This window comes from Ceratotherium simum, chromosome 1 (assembly GCF_057802395.1).
Source record: "Ceratotherium simum simum isolate JZ-2026a chromosome 1, ASM5780239v1, whole genome shotgun sequence".
Classification (NCBI taxonomy): domain Eukaryota; kingdom Metazoa; phylum Chordata; class Mammalia; order Perissodactyla; family Rhinocerotidae; genus Ceratotherium; species Ceratotherium simum.
This window is the reverse complement of record NC_141900.1, coordinates 110417273-110436947: the sequence shown is the minus strand read 5'-3', so window position 1 is coordinate 110436947 and position 19675 is coordinate 110417273. Positions and strand designations below refer to the sequence as shown.

Sequence of the window (19675 nt, the reverse complement as noted above, 5' to 3'; positions counted from 1 at the left end):
CAACCTGTAATATGTTTGAGTAAAATAAAACCTCACATAATTGAAACAAAACAAATCAGAATCCTGAACTAATCAGAATTGTTCTGCATTTTATTTTAGAAAAGTGATTCAGCGCAAAAGAAGCTAATATGAGGAGTTTCTGGAAAGGCAGACTTGCAGGGCATGTTAGTTGTGAGAACGCTGCTGGAACCTTGGCCTTTGGTGAAAGAGGGCTAGTTCCCATTCAAGATGGTCTGGTCTCCATGACGGCCCAGGAGCTAATCTTTTTTAAATGAAACGAGACAGACCGTGGAAAACCTGTTTGAAGTACGGCCTACCTGCTCAGGCCGTTGTGCTGTGACTTAAGGTGTTTCTCGAGTGTATTCATTCAGCCAGGTTTGAACTCAGGTCTTGAGGCTTGGAGAGCTCACCTGGGTTCTCAAGCAGAGGGTTTTCCGCTCTCCTCGTTTTCCCTCTGCAGATCTGTCTGTTGCTGTGCTTTTGCTCGTTCTGGGGTCGACCTTCAGCTAATGGCGTGGTTGTCGTGGCCCACCACAAGTTCTTACTGCGGCTTCCTGCTACTGACCAGCACACGCTTGGGAGATGAGTGATGAGACTGCTGAGGGTACTGCCGCCCAGAGGGGCTGAATTCAAGGGCTTGGGAATCTGGAGATGTTGGCCCTGCCCCTTCACATGTCTGCTTCAGTGCCCACTGCACACCTCTGTCATCTGCCTTTCTGTGCTGTTGAAGGCAGCAGCAGAGTGGGTAAATGGTGAATCCGTTCGTTGGTTTGTGTTGAGTCACTCTGAGCCTCAGTTTCTTACCTATAAAGGGGACACTAATATCTACTTGGGGATTGTTGTGAAGTTACAATAAATAGTAATTTATTGATGCACTGAAGTGTTTTGGGAAATGTTTGTTGCTGGCATCATTGCCCACAAGTGTGCTAGTGTGCTGTTCAGGGTTACACCCTGCTGCACTCACACTCAATACTTGTAGCCCATCTGGACTGGCATAGGTGGCAGAAAGGGACCAGGGCAGAGGAGAGAGGAGAGGTGAGAGAAGGTGTTACACCTGTCAGATTGTGAATACTTTTATTTATCTCTTTCTCTTAAACCTTGAGAGCACTACCTCTAACTCGAGTAGGTCTCTAATTACTTAGTTTCTAAGCCTGGCTCCCTCAGTGCTGGAGTTAGTTGGCAGCAGGTTCTCTTCCACGAAGCTGCCTGCCTCTCATGGGGTGAGGGCAAGAGCTGGGCCCACTGCTCTCCCCTCTCCCTGTGGCTTGCTTTTGGAAGCACTGGGCGTCGTTTGCCTCCCCAGCACTAGAGTGTGAGTACAAGAGTTTGGTGTGGGATTTGGGGTTAGTTATTGTCTTTACTCCAGTAACTTTTTCAGAAACCAAGAGGAGTCTGAGTGGAAGTGTCCTGGGAGCATTTCAGGGGGACATAATCAGTAGTGTCAGGTGCTCAAAGATTTCCTCTAAGGTGAGGGCATGAATTTGTGCATCTGAATTTGCAATAAAAGGTCACTATGACCTTGGTAAGAACAATTTCAGTGAGGGTAGAAACTGGATGAGTGTGGGTTGAGGTTTAAGTGGGAGTGAGAGAGTGAAGCTCGGGGTATAGGCAGGTCACTGAGGTGAGCAGTGAAGGTAGGAGCTGGAAGGAGACAGGAAACACATTCTAGTTTTGTGTGTGCATATTTTGTTTTAAGGGTTGGAAAGATATGAAAATACTTAAATACTGGTAAGAAAGATCCGATTGAAAATACTGGAAAGAGGGAATGATCATTAGAGCTAGGTCCTTGAGAAAAATACATGTCAGTGGTTTTATCTCCAGTATACACACGAGGAAACTATTTCGAGTGTAAGTATTTGCACATGATTACCAGCAGATAAGTGACTGAGACAGGATTTGAACATTTCACCATTAAAATCTATTTTCTTTCTGTTACTCTATGATATTTTTCTCTTCTCTTGAATTTCTTGCTTAGAAGTTTGGCCCTTCTCTGTAGGCGGTGGACAACGTTGATGCTTTTGAGCAGGGGGCATAGGGCAGTTCTGATCTGTGCAGTTAATGTGGCAGCAGCTGTGAGAGGGGCTGGAGGAGGCCATGGTGGTCATCCAGGCAAGCCAGCCCTGGAGAGCGGGGGAGGGTGTGCCACTGCAGAGCGATGGACTGGGCAGCCTGGGGTGTTCTTGAGTGGTGCCTCTCTGTCTCTGAGGTAGGAAATGGGGTGTCCACTAGCTTTCTGTGTCAAAACTGTTGTAAAATTTTTCACTTTTCACATTAATGGGCCAAAAGTCATGGTCTTCTAGGAAATTTCAAAATTATTAGACTGATAATCATAGCTATCATTAGAGAGTTTACTATACATCAAGCATGGTACTAATTAATTATAATTAAATAATTAACCCTCCCAACAACCTTATACTTATGTACTGTCAGTGCTTTTTACTTTTTTATTTTTTTTGATGTTCAGAATATTTTCCTTTTTTCTTTTTTTTGTTTTAATTATTTTTTTATTGCAGTAACATTGGTTTTTAATGTCAGTGCTTTTTAAAATATGGATTTATTAATTCTAATTTCTCTACAGAAGAGTCTCAGATTCTGGTATAATCATTTGAAATGAATTTTCTTGAATATAAAAATTAGTTCCTTTTTGATTTTACTCTGAAAATTTTGCTTAAAATCTTTTCAAGATTACAGTGACAATTGATAGTTTCCTTCTACATATATGCTTTATATATAGTTTTGGAAAATATGCCCCATGGAGCATATTTTGGTTCGTCTGGAATCGGATTCCCAGCCTGTGTCTCGGCGCCTAGTGAGCCTCATCTTTAACTCTTTCCTGCCTGTGAACCAGCCCGAGGAGGTGTGGTGTGAGCGCTGCGTCACACTGGTCCAGATGAACCATGCAGCCGCCAGGAAGTTCTATCAGCATGCCCACGAGCATACCGCCTGCACGAACATAGGTACTGAATGCTGCCACTTCTAGTGCTTAAGTCTTCTCCCTAAAGCATAATGTTACACAGGCTCAGTGTTTGTCTTTTTTTTTTGGTGAGGAAGATTCACCGTGAGCTAACATTTGTGACCAATCTTCCTCTATTTTGTGTGTGAGCCGCTGCCACAGCATGGCTACTGAGGAGTGGTGTACGTCCGTGCCCAGGAACCGAACCCAGGCAACCAAAGTGGAGTGCTCCGAACTTAACCACTATGCCACTAGGGCTGGCCCTCAGTGTTTGTCTTTGTTTTTTTCTTTTTTTGGTGAGGAAGATTAGCCCTGGCCTAACATCCGTGCCAGTCTTTCTCTACTTTATGTGTGGGATGCCTGCTGCAGTATGGCTTGATAAGTGGTGCGTAGGTCTGTGCCCAGGATCTGAACCTGTGAACCCCGGGCCGCCGAAGCGGAGCACACAAACTTAACTGCTACACCACCAGGCCAACCCCTCAGTGTTTGTCATTTTAATAAGCTTCATGCTTTAATGCATTTCTTAATGATTCCCCTTAAAATAATACTTTTAATTATTTGGGATTATAATTTTACTGTTGGAAAGATAATTTTGTTGGAGAAACATGTACATTATTTTTATCTTAAACATTTTAGCAAAGCTGATTCATGTGATTCGCCATTGCTTAAATGCCTGCATACGGAGGGCAATAAGAGAGCAGCAAGAGGACCACGCAGAGAGGGAGAAGGAGAAGGAGAACGTGAGCGTAAGTGGAACACGCCCTGCGCCCAGCGGCGTGACCGTATTACCTGATGGAGATGAGGCAGGCGCTTCTACCTCATTGCTTAGAAAAGGCAGAGCATTAAATCAAAGGCATCGTTTCCATGGAATGTATGTTAGGAATATTTTTATTTTCCGTTTGTGTCTTTAGTACTGATACTTCAACTAATTATTTTGGAAGATAAATAATATTTTTGGGAGAATTGCTGTGTATTTTTTGTAGTTCATTGTGAAGGTTGGGTAGGATTTAATACAGAGGAAAGTTTAGTATTGGTAGCACCCTGTCTCAAATTTTCTTTGCCTGAAGCTTCTCTTTATATTTTAATTCAACCTGGGGGTAGCATACCTGGATTGGATTTTGGACGCTACTGTGTTTTATAGTTAGGTGGGTGGTGGCGCTCTTAAGGATTTACTCATAGCCACTGCCATAGGGTTCTACTGGAAACATCTTGGGTTTGAATTTCTGGAAATGAGCTTTATTTAGAATTATCTTTTAAAAAGTAATTTATCAAAGGAACTGTTCAGCTGCTATTTCTTCAGAATCCACAGTGACCAATTACATCATAAGAAAAGAACGTTTAAGGCTTAGACACTTACTACTTATAAGCAGTATCTTAAGCTTATAAATAAATTTGCATGTGTATGTCCATTGAAGATAAAATTTTGGGGTAGTTTTGTAGTACCCAACGAGATTCAGAAACTGGCCTTTAAAAAAAAGAAAGTCACAGAAGACAGTTTACCCTTTTGCTGAAACGTGGTTCCGCATGTTGGCTACAAGGCGAGGTCCTTGTGTTGGTCTGATCTCGCCTCACTCCCCATCCTGTGTGCCACCACCTCTGACACAGGCTTGCTTCCTAGGTGAGGCTGATGTGTTTTCTCAGAGCTGAAGTTGTGCTTTGCTTGTTCATTGGTCTCACGCCAGCCTGCCTGCACGTGAGGAGGACAGTGCTGATCACAGTTACCCCCCAGATGCTCCCATTGCACATGTGCCCGTGGACTCACACCTAGTGGGCCACCACTCCCCCAGCTCAGCCCCTGTTTAAACATTTCCTTTTCTGTCTGTCCCAGTAAGGGAAAGATGTGGAATTAGGACAGAAAAGAGTGTAGAAGAGTGAGTCTGGCTTTTATCTTAACAGCTGACTCTGACTAGTGGTTTCATCAGCTCTAGGCCTTTTCAGCCTGGATTTGGGAAATCTTCATCTGAGAGCATTCAGAGTTGCTTTTGCTTTTAGTTTTGGTGGAATTTGAGTTCCTCTCTTCAGAGTTTTTCCCTCTGTATGTGGATTGGATGGGCAGAAATTTTCAGGAAAGTCATCCCATTGCTGCTAATACATCTTCAGAACCTCAGCTGGAGATGCCAGCATGGTGACCTCAGTCCAGGACACAGGGCGTGTGGGGAGCTGCAGCGTGCGAAGTAGACGAGCAGTGGGCAGTGAGCTGAAAGTCCTGTGTGAAGCAGTAGGCATAGATCTGTGTTTGCCACTCTTGCAAATTCGTACTGATGGTGGAAGTGGTTTTGCAAAAGAGCAAAACATATTTTGTCACGTAACAGTTGAGAGACTATTACACTTTTTAAATATTGAAGGAACCCTCCACTTCCATTTTTAAAAACCTAGATGTTATTGAGAAAGCTTGTATTTTATAACATTTTATGTCAATATCTGTACCATTAGAAAAGACAAGGGTTTAGAAATATGTAGCTCCATTGTAACCTATGCTAGAAAAGAAATACAATATGTCATATAGATATTCTTAAAATTAGAATTAAATTCTTAAAATAAGAACTAGATTAGAATCTAATTCTTAAAATTAGAATATCTGTATGGCTAAAAGCAACAATTTTTGAAGTTGATCTTTTACTTTTTCTCATTGCTATCTACTAAAATCAAAGATAGTCTCTGCCAAAGTAAAAAGATGGCTTCCTCTTTAATGAGATCTTACTTAGGAACTTAGCACATTTTTTGTGAAGAAGGAGAAGCAGTGGCTTTCTCATGAAACTTTAGTGATAGGGCTGCTATGCTAAACATTGGAAAGGTAAAAAGTAAAATTAAATACAGAATGAAATCCTGTCAATCTTATTTGTATCATTCTTATAGTAGTTTCCAAGCCTTTGGTAGTTTCATTGCTTTTTAAATTTGACTGGCCAAAACTCATTCAAAGTATTAAATGCCTATTAAAAAATCTAACTTTATACAGAAACTACTTTTGCCTTTTCTGTGTACCCTCAGTAATCAAGTTTATTTTCTCCCCAGTATCTTTTTCCATTAAATTTGAGTAGATAGCACAGAAATACCAACGCCTGAAATGAACCATCCTTGCATTTCAAGGTTGTCCCCTTTCAGGGAGTTGTCTGTATTGGTATTTGCAAGTTATCAGACTGTCTTTGTTACAGTCACACCACAGGGCTCGTTAGCAGACCCCGTCAGTGTGGATCTGCGCCAGTCACATTCAAGTGCAGCCTGAAGTGATGGCAGGGTGGGCCTCTAGCTCTAGAGAAGAAGAAGAGTTTATGAGAGTACATTTGTGGTTTAAACCGAATATGCAGAACATAGCAGTGATTACTGTTCCCTGCCACCATAAGTGTGGGAAATGTAAATAGGTATATTTTAAAACAAACTAAAGAAGCCCATGATTGAGTGGGAGTTGATCATCATCAGTCGTTACAGAGTCTCGGGGGTGGTACCTAATGGGCCTGTAGAATGGAGGTGGCTGGCCAGAGATACATCCAGTGTGATCTGATGGGTGGAATTGTAGCTGAGTTTCAATAGTAATCACATTTAAATAAATTAGGTTTTAGATGTTCCTAATTTGGCTTCCCCCTCCACCCACTAGTCTGTTCACATTGAGGTTTGTGGTGAAAAGTGACATCTTTTAACAAATCAGAAGATATAGTAAAAGAAAGAGCATGCTTTTTACTACTGCATGTCCCTAGATGAAGAGAGTAGTTTATACATGTTGATTTTTAGAGGATTTTTAATTCATATAAACTGTTTATTGAAAGGATATAGGGTTAATTTAGAATTTATTTCTTGGGTGGGTTTTAAAAACAGCTTTACCTCTAATAGAAATTCTCAAATAGAGAATAAAGTCATTTTACGATATGAAAAGAGACTTGATATCCTTTACATTTCTGCTTTAGGTCTGGAATTCTGAGTTGTGCTTTTAAAGATAGTGCTATCTTAATAGTTGTTATGATTTGATTCTTTCACAATAAAATTATTTGTGTCTCAGGTTCTGGACAAAACACTGTCAGTAAGCGATGTTGCATCCATGGCGGGTTTATTAGAGATCGTTGTGATTCTCTGGAAAAGTATTCACAGAAGTATGGAAAATAATAAAGAGGCCAGAGTTTACACCATTAACAAGTTTGCTTCTGTGCTCCCTGAGTACCTGGAAGTGTTTAAGGTAAGATTGGGCACACTTGTCAGCAGCGTATTGAGGTGAAACTTGAGCAGAATGAGCAGACGTGCCAGCACATGTACCTCTCTGGACCTTGCTCCTCATCTCTAATGTGAGCAGGCTGAGCCAGCACTTACGCTGCCGGACGGTTGGCCTCTCGCCCTTCTGAGGATGGAGGCCTCGTCTCGTGTCTTTCGGCTTCCTATCCCAGCACCCAGAGAAGTGTTGGGTGAACACTCAGGTTTTCCGTCTCTAATAGTCTGAGACGATTGTAGAATCCAGTTTGATTTGCTGGGAATTGAGAAAGAGGAGTTTGTGGACATGAAGATACAGTAGCACCTAAGTTTTGTGGGCATTTTTAGGCATTTGACAGCATACTGTAAGCAAATATGTTTCTGAAGTATTTGAGTTGTGTCTCAGTTATCAGGGCAAACAGAACCATATGTGTGACTTCTATTTGGTTGAAGGAAACCTTCTCATTCCTTGACTTTTTACGTCTGAAGGAAATTCATATTTCAGAAACAAAAATAAAGCTAATAGCTAAAAATACAAATTTATTCTCAATTATAAAGAAAGCATAGTTTAAATATAGAAATATCATAGGTCTTATGAATCACCTTTCTCTTGGTAAATTTTACTCTTGGCTTTTCTGCAAATGCTCATGTGCCCTTGGACCTCTTAGCTATTCTTAGCTGTGTTGCTGTGACTGTCACATCTCTGAGCTTCATGCTGCCTCTGAGTGAAGGTAAATCTAAGCTGCCGAAGTTGCTAGTACATTCAAAAGCTCAAATAATTACATTGAGCTGAGAAATCAGCAGTATCTCAAAAATCTCAGAAGATAAACACGGAAGCCCATAGGACACGGGATGAGATGACAAATGAGCAATGTGGCCTGGGGGTATCTAGGAACCCAAGGAAGGCAGTTAAGTAATTCAGTTAATTCCAAATGATTCTGGCAGGAGAGCTTCTCTACCTCAGTAGGTGAGAGAATATTCTGGTCATCCTGTAAGTGAATAAACAATCTATAATCCACACGTAGAGTGGAATCAGTAGTAATTATCACTGTACTTTTGTAACATTAAGAAAATATTTTTTTTTTGTTGGGAGTTGGGGGTAAGGTGAGTTTATTCTTACTGAATGCAGATTAATTACAGATCAAATTTTGATGTTGCTCCTATTTCTGTTTCATGTATATTTTCAGGAAAATTGTTAATTTTCTTTTAGGAGTCGTCATCCCTCATTCTCCCAACCAACCAAGCATATTTTTTGTTACGTGTTCTTGATTGAGTCTGGTCTGTGGTTTGCTGTATTGTTGCCTGGTATGCAGTAGGTGCTTAATAAATATTTGGACAAATTAATATGTCACACAAAGTAGTAAAATGTCATATAAAACTTTGAGAATACTTATCAAATGTGAAGTTTACGAGTAGGTGTAAGTTTTCCTGTTGAACACTGAAAGGATTGCTCTAGTTCCTATTGAGCAACTTTGAAAGCAGATTATTAGGAAGCTGTATGGAGAGGCTTTCAAAATGTCATCGTGTTTAAATACCCTTTTGTTTTGTTTTCCTTTTTATGCTTGTAGGATGATCGGTGTAAGATCCCTTTGTTTATGCTGATGTCCTTTATGCCTGCTTCTGCTGTGCCTGCATTCAGGTATTCTCTCTGTTTTTCAGGACAGTAGTGAAGTGGGAATCCTACTGTTGTTGTGCTTGGTTGTTAATCTAACATTCAGCAGACTGTCACACTTGAGTTCCAAGTTCATAGTTACTTCTTCCCTCCTGCCTCCCTCTCCCTGTGGCAGGGAAAATAGCAGGATGCATTTTCCAGTGGGCTCTGGAGTGCTAAGGAATTGTAGGAAGAGGCTACGTGGAACTAAAACGGTCACTCAGCTTTAAAGTCTGGGGGTACTTTTAAAGCCTGGCGTGATAAGATTCTAGAGCTGTGCTGCTCTCCACCACGGAGCTATTGGCCACATGTGGCTCTGATGCTTGGAACGTGGCTGTCTGGGTTGAGATGTGCTGTGAGTGCAAAACGCACGCATACTTGGAGACTTGGTGTGCAAAAAGAATGTAAAATATCTCGTTAGTAGTTTTCTATATCGATTACATCTTAAAACCATATTGAGGATAGATTGGGTTAAATAAGATATATTATTGAAATTAATTTTACCTGTTTCTCTTTACTTTTTTAAATGTGGCTACTAGAAAATTTTAAATGACTTAAGTGGTCTGCTTTTGTAGCTTACATTGTGTGTTTTATTGGACGGTGTTGCTCTGGAGTGTTGGTTATCATCTCAGTAAAAATTACTTATTTTTATTCATACTTATGAAAAAATGGATGTTTTGATGCTAAACAAAAATTATTTCTCCAAAATTAGAAATCTTTGCTCTAGAGTCTGACAGAGGTGACACAGACATGAAAGGCTGGGGGTTTTATGTGACTGGTGTGACCTTGATAACCTAGCACCTGTATCTGGACCATGTTGAGTTTAGTGTTCCTAAAGCTGCTTCCAAATTCAGTATTTTGTATTGGAACTTGTCCCCTGTAGTAATTGTGAGAAAACAATATATTTATTCCACAGCAGAGAATGTCCACGAGTTCCTGTGTTAGGAAGGGCTTATGTACCCGCAGCTTTTGTCTCCTTTATTTTCCTCACCTTTTAGAAAAGTGGGAAATTGTTATTGAAGTATGAGATTTGATTTTATATATTTGACATTTTCAGCTGTGGTGTGATTTCCACGTTAAGAAACCAAGAGGAAGGAGCGGCAGACAAGAGCTACTGTACTTTGTTGGACTGTCTCTGCTCCTGGGGGCAAGTGGGACACGTTCTGGAACTCACTTGTGACTGGCTGCCAGACGAGCAGTCCCAGAGCAAGGTATGCTTGTGTCACGTTTCTTTAAAGTTTGCTGAATGTGGGTAACTAGCAATTACCTGCTTTCCTGGAAACATATGTTTTAATTATCAGTTTATTGCTCTCTATTCTTTCAGAGTAACTCAGCATCTAAACGTAAAGTGCAAATCCATGATACATGCCCAATAAAACCTGAATTGGCTTTGGTTTACATAGAGTATCTGCTGACCCATCCAAAGAATCGAGAGTGCCTGCTCTCTGCTCCCCAGAAGAAACTTAACAATCTTTTGAAAGCACTTGAAACATCAAAGGTAACTTTATAGAACAGATACAGGCACCATGAAAGTTGAGTGATTCCATGTAGTAGTAGGAGTGATAAAGTAAGATTAAATTTTTCATATTTATAGTATAAATTTTTCCAGCTGAGAAGGAGTTGAGTGTTATCTGGCCCCCTCCTTCAGTGTGCAGGCGAGGACATGAGAATCAGGTGACTAACTGGGTGGCAAGATGGGGACTCAGTCACAATTTCCAGGCCTTTTGGCCAAGTAGTGTTCAGAGTCCAGTGTTTTGTCAAGGCTCATTCCTGTGGATAACGCTGTTTCTCTGAACACCCCGTCTGTAGGAGACTTCATGTCACCCTCAAGCTCTCTCGCCCTGCTTCTACCCATCGATGTGGGACTACTGGCTTCCCCTCAGAGTCCTTGGCAGGCTTCTCTAGGAATCTGTGGAGAGTGTGTCCTGTGAATTCACCATTTTTCTCCTCTCCTTCCTGGCTCTTTGGCCATGTCCTCCAGGGCCAGGCCTCAGAAACAGCCTCTGTTACTGCTGCTGAGTTTGGTTGTGCCAGAGGCAGAGCCTCCTCTGCACCAGCGCCAGGCATTGGATGGGAGGCAGGGGAGGTCTGAAGAATAAGGAGGTGCACAGCGTCCAGGGGAGGAGTTGGTGAGGGCTGATGGCAAGCCCAGTATCTGGCCGTACGCTGTCTGAAACCCATCCAGTGGCTCATGGGTAGGCAGCGGTAGGATTTTGCCGGTGGACTAAGCTGGGCACCGGCTGCACTGGTGTAGAAAGTAGGGCTGCCTGTGGGCTCTGGGAAGATGGGGGTGTATTCCCCAGCAGACTTTCCTATCAGGGGCACAAATGGTGTTACCACCTATTAAATGCTGGTGGGACCCTCTCCCCTCCATTGTGACAACCACACACCTACTTCCACACATTTCCAAACACTAGGCACTGCTCCTGTTAGGGTACGAGGTTAGGAAGTCGTAGGCAAGCGGGAGGTTCTCACCCTGCCTGAGTGGTAAGGGAATTGTTCCTGGGAGGAGCTGCTTTTCTCTCTCTGTGTCTGTTGGTCTGTCCTGACAGCACTGTGTCTTTGCAGGCCTAGCTTCTCACTCCCAGCAGGTCAGAATTTACCCCAGGGGCAAAGGCTTTAACATGCTCCATCCTGATGGCTCCTTTAGCAATAACTTAAAAGTTATTTTCTTGTCCCTTAATGGGGAGGATCTGCAGTGGGGAGAGGAAGGGAAGACACTGCAGACTTCTAGGAAAGCTTTGCTATGTTATTAAACACCTCTGCTGCTCCATGTATCCCTCTTGTGGCGCAGCTGTGTGTCACCTGCTTCTGAGCACCCTTGCCATACACAGTGTGGCGCTGACTTATCAGTTGGAACGTGGCCCACAGATTTTTTTATTTCACAGGTGGATCTAGAATCAATTTTGCAGTTGCCTGGTGGGAAACCTCACACCTTTAATGAAGCAACTGCCCTTCGAGCCTTCAGCCTCTATTGTCGGTTGAGTATTCATCTTCAGCACAAGGTGTGTCCGTCTCTGGCTCTGTATGAGAATAAAAAGCATGTTGGCAAAGCTAGTCCAGTACTAATTTATCTCTCTCTTGTTGTTGGACAGTTCTGCTCAGAAGGAAAAGTTTACCTGTCCACTTTGGAAGACACTGGGTTTTGGTTAGAAAGCAAAGTTTTATCTTTTATCCAAGATCAAGAAGAAGAATATCTGAAGCTTCATAGGGTCGTTTATCAGCAAATTATCCAGGTTAGCAGTCTTAAGACACAGAGACTTTTTTCTTTACCAAGTTTGTGATGTGCTTCAAGATTTTATTTTCTGTTTTAAAGTTGTAACTTTAGACATAGTGTTGCTCTTCTTAAATACTTATAGTGGCGTTTAAATATCTGTAGTTTATCTTTTCACAAAGCATAAACTCTGCATAATTTTAGTGTAATTTTACACATTGCATGTACTAGGTGTTCAGTAATGTTTATGGAATTACATAAAATGTATTTCTAGATTTCTTAGCAAAATAAAAATTAGAATTCATGTATCTTTGTGGGACTCCTTTATAAAACATCTTTGTAAATATCTGCTTTGTGAGATAAGTAGTAGGACATCAGATATGAGAGGCTTTGTAAGGCTGGATTTACTCCCTTTTTTTTCCTTTCTGCGGTCTTTGTTGGTAAATCATTTCAGCACATCTGTCTCTTACAGACCTACCTGACTGTGTGTAAGGACGTTGTTATGGTCGGCCTTGGCGATTGTAAGTTTCAGATACAACTTTTACAGTGGAGTCTTGGAATCATGCAAACAGGTATACTTCATTCATTAAAGGGCTAGTTTAGTGCAGTTAATAATCAAAACCAGTCCCTCTCTCCCTCCCTTACTTTGCTGGTCAGGACTTTCGCTTTTAAGTGATAAATATGTAACGCAAGCTAGCTTATACCAAAAAAAGAGTTTACAGGCTGATGCAGCCAGGAAGTTCAAAGGTGTTTCTGGCATCAGATGTGACTAAGCCCAGAGTTTCTGACAAGGGCCTTGGGCTTCTTCTCACTTTGATTTGCTTGATTGTCAGGTGACTTTGCCCTCTGGTTGGCTAGTGCAGTGGCAGCCCTGAGCCTGTCTGCTGCTCCTCTCTGGCATCTGTATGGCAAAGCTCACAGAAGAGTTCTCGTTGTCTGCTCTGGCCACTGGGGGGCTATGAGTCAGGGGTTGTTTAATGCCCCCCTGGAACCCTTAGAAGTTGCTGTTACCTCAAGGACAGGGGTGACAGTGTAACCCCTGGTAGCTAATACTGTGGTGCTCACGCTTGCTGCATACTAGGTACTAAGTTAAATGTGTTCAGTGAGTGAGTGAGAAGTCTGCCTCCTTCTAGGTGGTCTGGGCAGGCCAGCTACTAGAGCCCTGGCTGAGTGATTATCTGGAGCATCCTCTCCATGGGTCCCAGAGCCGGATTCTTGCAGCCCCATCACATGATGGCAGGAGGAGTGAGGGTATGGTCCAGGATGTCTGCCTAAGAAGTAAACTGCTGGGCTATGACCCACAACCCCAGCCCTGCTGCCTCCCCAGGGTAGCTAAGTCACTGTATAGAACTGTTTCTAAATTGTTCTCTTCTAAATTGTTCTTACTAGACATCCTGATGCTATATGTGGTTCTGTCTGAGCTCTACAGAAACTTGAAAGTTTGATATTTAAATTTCTTTAAGCTTAGATATTTACTAGAAGAGATTGAAAATGATATAATTTAGCAAATTCAGTGTTAAATATTGAAAATTAGACTCAGTGAGTCTACAGTTAAGTTTGCAGTTAGTCATCTGGAGTCTTGTCCCGTAGTCTTAAGAATCGTCATGCAGATCCCAGAGGATTCTTGTCGGCAAACCCTGCAGTGTCTTTCTCTTCGTGCTTCTGCCACTGAGGTTGGTGCTTGCACTGCACTGGAGCTGGAGTACCCGCCACTCTGCTCTGCTGTTTCAAGTATACATTTCCTTACATTAATCTGTAGTTACAAGCAAGATTATACACTATTTGTTTAAAATATCCACAGTTAAAGACTAAATATTAAAACAAATATTATTTTGTTTTAAAGTCTAGCTTTTTTTTGGTTTAATCCTTTATAACTCTCTATTGTGAAAACAGCATTTTAAACTTAAGCTTAATGATTGAAACATTAAAAATGATTTCCATTTTTTTAAACTTCATTTATCATTTAGGAATTATTTTCCCCTAAGAACTGAATCTATTTTTAGTCTTTATAAAATTCATTTTCCAGGAAGCTAACTAGAATTTAGATCTCCGATGTAGCCAGTTTTATTATATAGAGATATCTGTTGCCCCAAAATAAGACCCCAAGCTATTGACTTTACTTTTGACCAAACTGAAGTGATCTTTGTACTTATACATTCCAACAATCAGGATTTCTCAGGAGAGAATCAACTGTGTGGTCATTCTTTGTAGTCCTGTCACAAATAGGATTATACTTAGCAATTTAGCTAGGTAGACCCAGAGTCTGCTGTTCACTGGACTTTTTGCTCTACTTGAAAGAGTCTTAATAAAACATTTTAATTTAAAAAGCCAGTCACATTTGTATTAATATTTAAGTATGGCATTTTGTGTCCTGAAGTGTGTATTCCAAAAGAGATGTCCTTGAATACCCAGCTGAGTCCCCACACATAACCCTAAAAATCTAACCTTAAAAATCTAAGCTCACAGAAATGCAGGTGTTTCTGCTCTTATGCAGTATGTGTGTTTCAAAGTCACCATGCATTCTGCAAAATCAGGCACTAAAAGTAAGAGGCTTGTGGGAAAGATGACTGGGGCAGATACTAAGTGACACTTAGTGACAGCACTAAGAAATGGTCATCCTAGCAAGAAGTAATCAGCACAATGAAAAAGGAAGGTTAAGTTTCTAATAAGATTTTTGACTTAAATGAAAAGGTAAAGGGAGATTGATGGAGACCGTGGCCACCCTCACAGAGCTGGAGAGATCTGGGCAGCAGGGACTTCCAGGGCAGTCTGAAGTCTGAGGGACTTCCAGGGCACTCTGAGCCAGAAGGAAGACTGGGTCCACGGGCTCAGACGCTGAGCTGGTTCTCTATGGCTGCTGCCCTGGGCTGGGCTAGTGAGCTTCTGCTCGTTTGCAGGCATGTGATGGCCTGAGATATTAACCTGCTGGGAAAATCCTGGCAGCCAGTGCGTCATCAGTGTTAGACTGGCATCACTCCCAGCCTGGCAATTACTTGTGAGCTGATTCACTCTCGGGAAGCAAGAACTTCCCAAGTCAGTGTCTTCTGTTTTACTTTCCTGTGAATTCTGATATCTCTTTAGTAGTCTATCGTATTTTACTTAACCACTATCTATATATATTTGATTATAAGGCACATACTGCTTGAAGATAATGAAATAACTTTGAATTAAAGTTTCCAACTTTTCAGATTTTTGTCAGTAATTAAAGGTACTAGTTAAGTGTGTGGTTCTCCCCCATGAACCACCACTGTGAGGATGGATGTAAGAGGACAGACACTCTTGTTTTCAAGGTCCTTTAATCTTCAGCACATCCACCTCCTCTGTGCTGTTCGTACTTGATCTAGAGAGCCCAGCATTCCCTTACTGACCTACATATGTGGAGAGTGTGTGTCCCTTTGCCTTCCTTTAGATAAAAGAGATAGTTTCTTGAAAGTTTCTATTATGGTTGCAAAGATTCTACAAACTTTTGTTGATTCTGGTAGTGCCATCGACCTTTTGAGGGGTAAACTCGACTGGAACATGTCCATTTATTTTACTTACTTTTAGCAGATAAATTTGGGTTTGAGGTTAGTTTCTTATCTCTGTCTCAAGTAGAGCTTACTATATCTTATTAATCTGTTTTATAAACTGAGGTGCTTTGAATACTATCTCCAGCTCCATTTCCTATGCAAGGTCATATGATTCCTTTCTAAGGTCAAAAAGGTCAGACCTCTTTCTCACCTAGATAATAATAATCTTTTAATGAGGAACATTATTTCTGTGCTTTTCCATATGACAAATTTTAAAAATATATATATGTGTATAGTTTATATAGTATATATTTTAAAATGTATGTACGAATCATGCAGCATGGTTCCTGCCCAGGAAGAATTTGCTGTCTAAATGGGGAGGCACTCACGCACACCTAAAGGTTAATCAGTGTTGGGCAGCCTGAGGGTCCAGAGTGGGATAAGAACACATGAGGGCGCTTACAAAGCTTACTGGAGGGCGAGACCCCAGGCTCTGTTTTTAGAATTCAACTCACAAACAAGATTGGATAGAAACAAAGATGGAAATTCAGAATCTTCAAGATGAATTGTAGGATTAGGCTCATACAACAGAAAACATTTTACCAAATTACCAACAGTAAAGGAGGTGATTTGGAAGAGAAGGACAACCCAGCAAACTACAAAGTATCAAGAGTTTAACAGAGTTGGCCTGTGAGATTCTTAAAGCTTTTTTGTGTGTGTGTGTGAGGAAGATTGGCCCTGAGCTAACATCTGTGCCAATCTTCCTCTAATTTATATGTGGTATGCTGCCACAGCATGGCTTGATGAGTGGTGGGTAGGTCCACGCCCAGGATCCAAACCTGCAAACCCCGGGCCACTGAAGCGGAGCACGTGAACTTAACTACTAGCCACCAGGCCAGCCCCTTTAATCATATTTTGAAAGCTCTTGGGCCATCTCTCTTAGACTTGTAATAGTAGAGCTGGTATTGATGTCACTATTACATAAGAAAATAAGACACGTTCTCTAATCCAGGTGCTCAAGGAACCACATAGTCCACGTGTGCAATGAGTACAGTTCTTAGTGACTGAGTCAAATATGCTGTTACTGTTACTGAAGGTATTGGTTTTATATTTAAATGGAGCAAGATTGATTGATTGATTATGTTAAAACTTATATTACTCTGACCGACCTGGTATTGGCTTACCAATAACAATCTCTTTTAAGTTACTATAAAATCCACGTATGTTAAGGGAAAAATGTGTATTAATTTCAACTAAATTGTGTGATTAGTTAACTCATTTTTCCATTTTTCTTTCTAGTGAAGGGATTCTTTTATGTTTCATTACTTCTTGGCATTCTGAAAGAGGTAACTGGAAGTACCTTGACGCAGAAAACAGATTCAGACAAAGAAGTTGCAACGCTGTTTGATATGGTCCAGAAGGTGTTTCAGAAAATGTTGGAATGTATGGCATGGAGCTTCAGAAAGCAGCCAGAAGAAGGCCTGCGGGTACTCATGCCTTCACAGGACGGGGTCGTTAGACGTTAGATGGACAGTTCTCCGTGATGGACGAGGGTGCATGAAAATGTGTCCACTCACTTGCAGGCTCAGTTAGCACTTGCTTGTGCCGTTGGCCTATTAGGTGAGGTGCAGCATGGTGTAGGAGAAAATTGCCAGGTGCCATCATTCAGGCGCTGCTTGCCAGCCTTCTGCATAGTGTGGCACACTCAGAGAGACAGTATTGTCTGCACTGGGCATGAGGCGAGGGAGGGCTAAGAGCCCACTTTTGACTTTCAGTCTTGGGACAGGTTTTCACGAGTTCAGGTCAACAGGCCAGCAGCGAGAGAGCTCATCTTCCTAGTGGGACAGGAAGCAGAGCACTAATTGCATTAGGCTTGTGAGTCCTCAATTGTTATTTCACAGAATTTTCCAAATAAAATATACTTTTGAGAATGCTAATTTTGATTATTTGTAAATGACAAAGACTTTCCCCAGGTGAAATGTTAATTTCCATCACAGGTTACCCTCCCATCACATATTAACCTTCTCCTAGTTGGAAGCAAGAGGTGAAGACCTGTAAGGGCCCATGGTTCCCTTTGCTGATTGAAAGCTAGTGTGAAGTGGGATACTAAGTAACCAAGTCAAGTAAAAAATATTGACTCATATGCCAGATTTGCTTTATTCATAAAAACATTGTCATCAGAGAAGGCCATTGTGTTTTCTAAGTAGTAGTTTAAAAATATGAATGAGCTATTCTTTTTTAATGAAGATTTTTAAAAATGCTTAAATAGCAAAGTTTATGAAATATTGAAAATTTCAATTTTATTCTGTTCTTAGCTGATGGAGGTAATTGAAGATTGTTGGCCACATTTTCACTAGTCTAGTTCATATTTGAGTTAATTTGAAATGTTTGTGATTTTGAATGCGTTGGTTCAAGTGTCTGTGATCTGTTTATCTAGTGTAATTTGTGCCAAAATCTTATTTTCTCATCAGATTTTTTAACATTGGCTGTGCAGCTTCATTCAGAACACATGGCCTCATAGTTGATGTCTTCTTTTAATGTCAGTGATATTTCTTCATCTTTTCTTTCTTTCCTCTTTATTAATATTATTGATACTTCTATTCGTGGGGATTTTTCTTTGCTTTTGGGGAAAGAATATTGTAAAGGTAATTCCCAGTGTGCTTCAGTCCTTTCTATCCTCTTCTAGCTGTGGTGTTGAAGAGATTTGAGTCTACAACAGAAAGGAAAGGAGTGGACACTGATAATGGGCAAATAATATTAGTGACTCCTGGACTCCTGGCGGGGTGCAATAGGAATACTCATTCTTAAAGTGCTTTTTTCAACCACTAAAAACGACTGATGTGTTTTCTTGTAGCTCCTTTATTCTGTTCAGACCCCTCTTCATGAATTTATAACCACCGTTCAGTCTTGGCACGTGGATACACCTGTTCACCGGGGCGTTCTTTCAACTCTGATTGCTGCGTCTGTGGTCGAGATAAGTCACCGACTACGAAAGGTGAATCTATTGATCCTGAAACTGTTGTGTCTCTTTCTGACTATACAAGATGCTGTTTTGTACTAGTAGCACATTTTTATGTCTTTTCAGTATTTTTTAAGAATGAAAGTTTAGTGGGTGGTCTCATTCCCAGAAGGTGGACCTCACAGTTTTACAGCTAGTTTGCGTTTTAGAGTCATGTGATAATTGGATAAATACATTAAGGATGTTATCATTCTTGATTAAAGCCAAACTAGTTCTTCCGTTGTGAACATTTCTTTTTGCCATATTTTAGAGATTTAAGTGAGTTGATACATTTCTTAAGATTCCTCTCTCCTGACAAAGGTGAAAGCAGTCGTGGTCAGTGGTGAGCAGGATGAAGACTGCTCTTGGACTGCATCTTTGGGATACAGTCAATTACACTGCATAATGACATTTTGGTCAGTGACTGGCCCATATGTGACGATGGTCCCATAAGATTAATACCATATAGCCTAGGTGTGTAGTAGGCTACACCGTCTAGGTTTGTGTAAGTACACTCAGTGATGTTTGCACAACCACGAAGTCACCTAACAGCATTTCTCAGAATGTATCCCTGTCATGAATACAGCATGACTGTATTCATGTCTCTTTGACTGCCTTCTACAGCATAACCCTTTCTTTTCACTTCTAAGCATGGGAAATTTGAATTTCTGATATCAGTTTAAATAGATTATTTATTTAGTCTTACTCTATAAAGGACTAGCTCTTTTCTTAGCAGTAGCATATTTTATATGATAAGCCTACTTGGTTAAAGACCGACGCAATCAGGATGATAATTCACATCAGAACAAGAAGTGCTGTTTGCCCATATGGAATCCTCAAGGTATTGAGCCAGGGCGTGGAATAGTGATTTAAGAAGATAGTAAAAATAATGATGGGTTTTCTCAGTATGAAAAGATGACATCTGACATGGACAATCATTGAATTATACAAATGTGTATATATATATAAGTTATATAAATTTTGTATTATAACATCATGAATATAAAAAAAGTTAACTAAATTCTAAAGCATTAATAGAATTTAAGGCCCTCCTTAAAGCTTGATAGGAGCTTTTGGTTTTGGAAAGTAATTTCTAGTAATTACTAGAAATTTCTACATAGAATGAGAACTAGAACTTATTTACTCCTGTGAGCTGTATAGGTAACAACTATAAATA

The 19675-nt window shown here is 40.9% G+C and overlaps 1 protein-coding gene across 3 annotated transcripts in view; it reads left to right on the top strand.

The window, feature by feature from the left end:
• Positions 1–19675, top strand: part of NCAPG2 (non-SMC condensin II complex subunit G2) — a 76218-nt gene that overhangs the window by 42839 nt on the left and 13704 nt on the right. For 2 of the 3 annotated variants that reach the window (XM_087433809.1, XM_087433814.1), the window contains exons 14-25: positions 2735–2957; positions 3590–3699; positions 6945–7118; positions 8695–8765; positions 9835–9988; positions 10102–10275; positions 11666–11782; positions 11873–12013; positions 12464–12563; positions 13582–13722; positions 16800–16987; positions 18355–18495. In XM_087433809.1, the coding sequence (XP_087289935.1) occupies positions 2735–2957; positions 3590–3699; positions 6945–7118; positions 8695–8765; positions 9835–9988; positions 10102–10275; positions 11666–11782; positions 11873–12013; positions 12464–12563; positions 13582–13722; positions 16800–16987; positions 18355–18495 (1734 nt within the window). The remainder of the gene's footprint in view (positions 1–2734; positions 2958–3589; positions 3700–6944; positions 7119–8694; positions 8766–9834; positions 9989–10101; positions 10276–11665; positions 11783–11872; positions 12014–12463; positions 12564–13581; positions 13723–16799; positions 16988–18354; positions 18496–19675) is intronic. The other variant, XM_004430577.3, reaches the window with a different exon arrangement.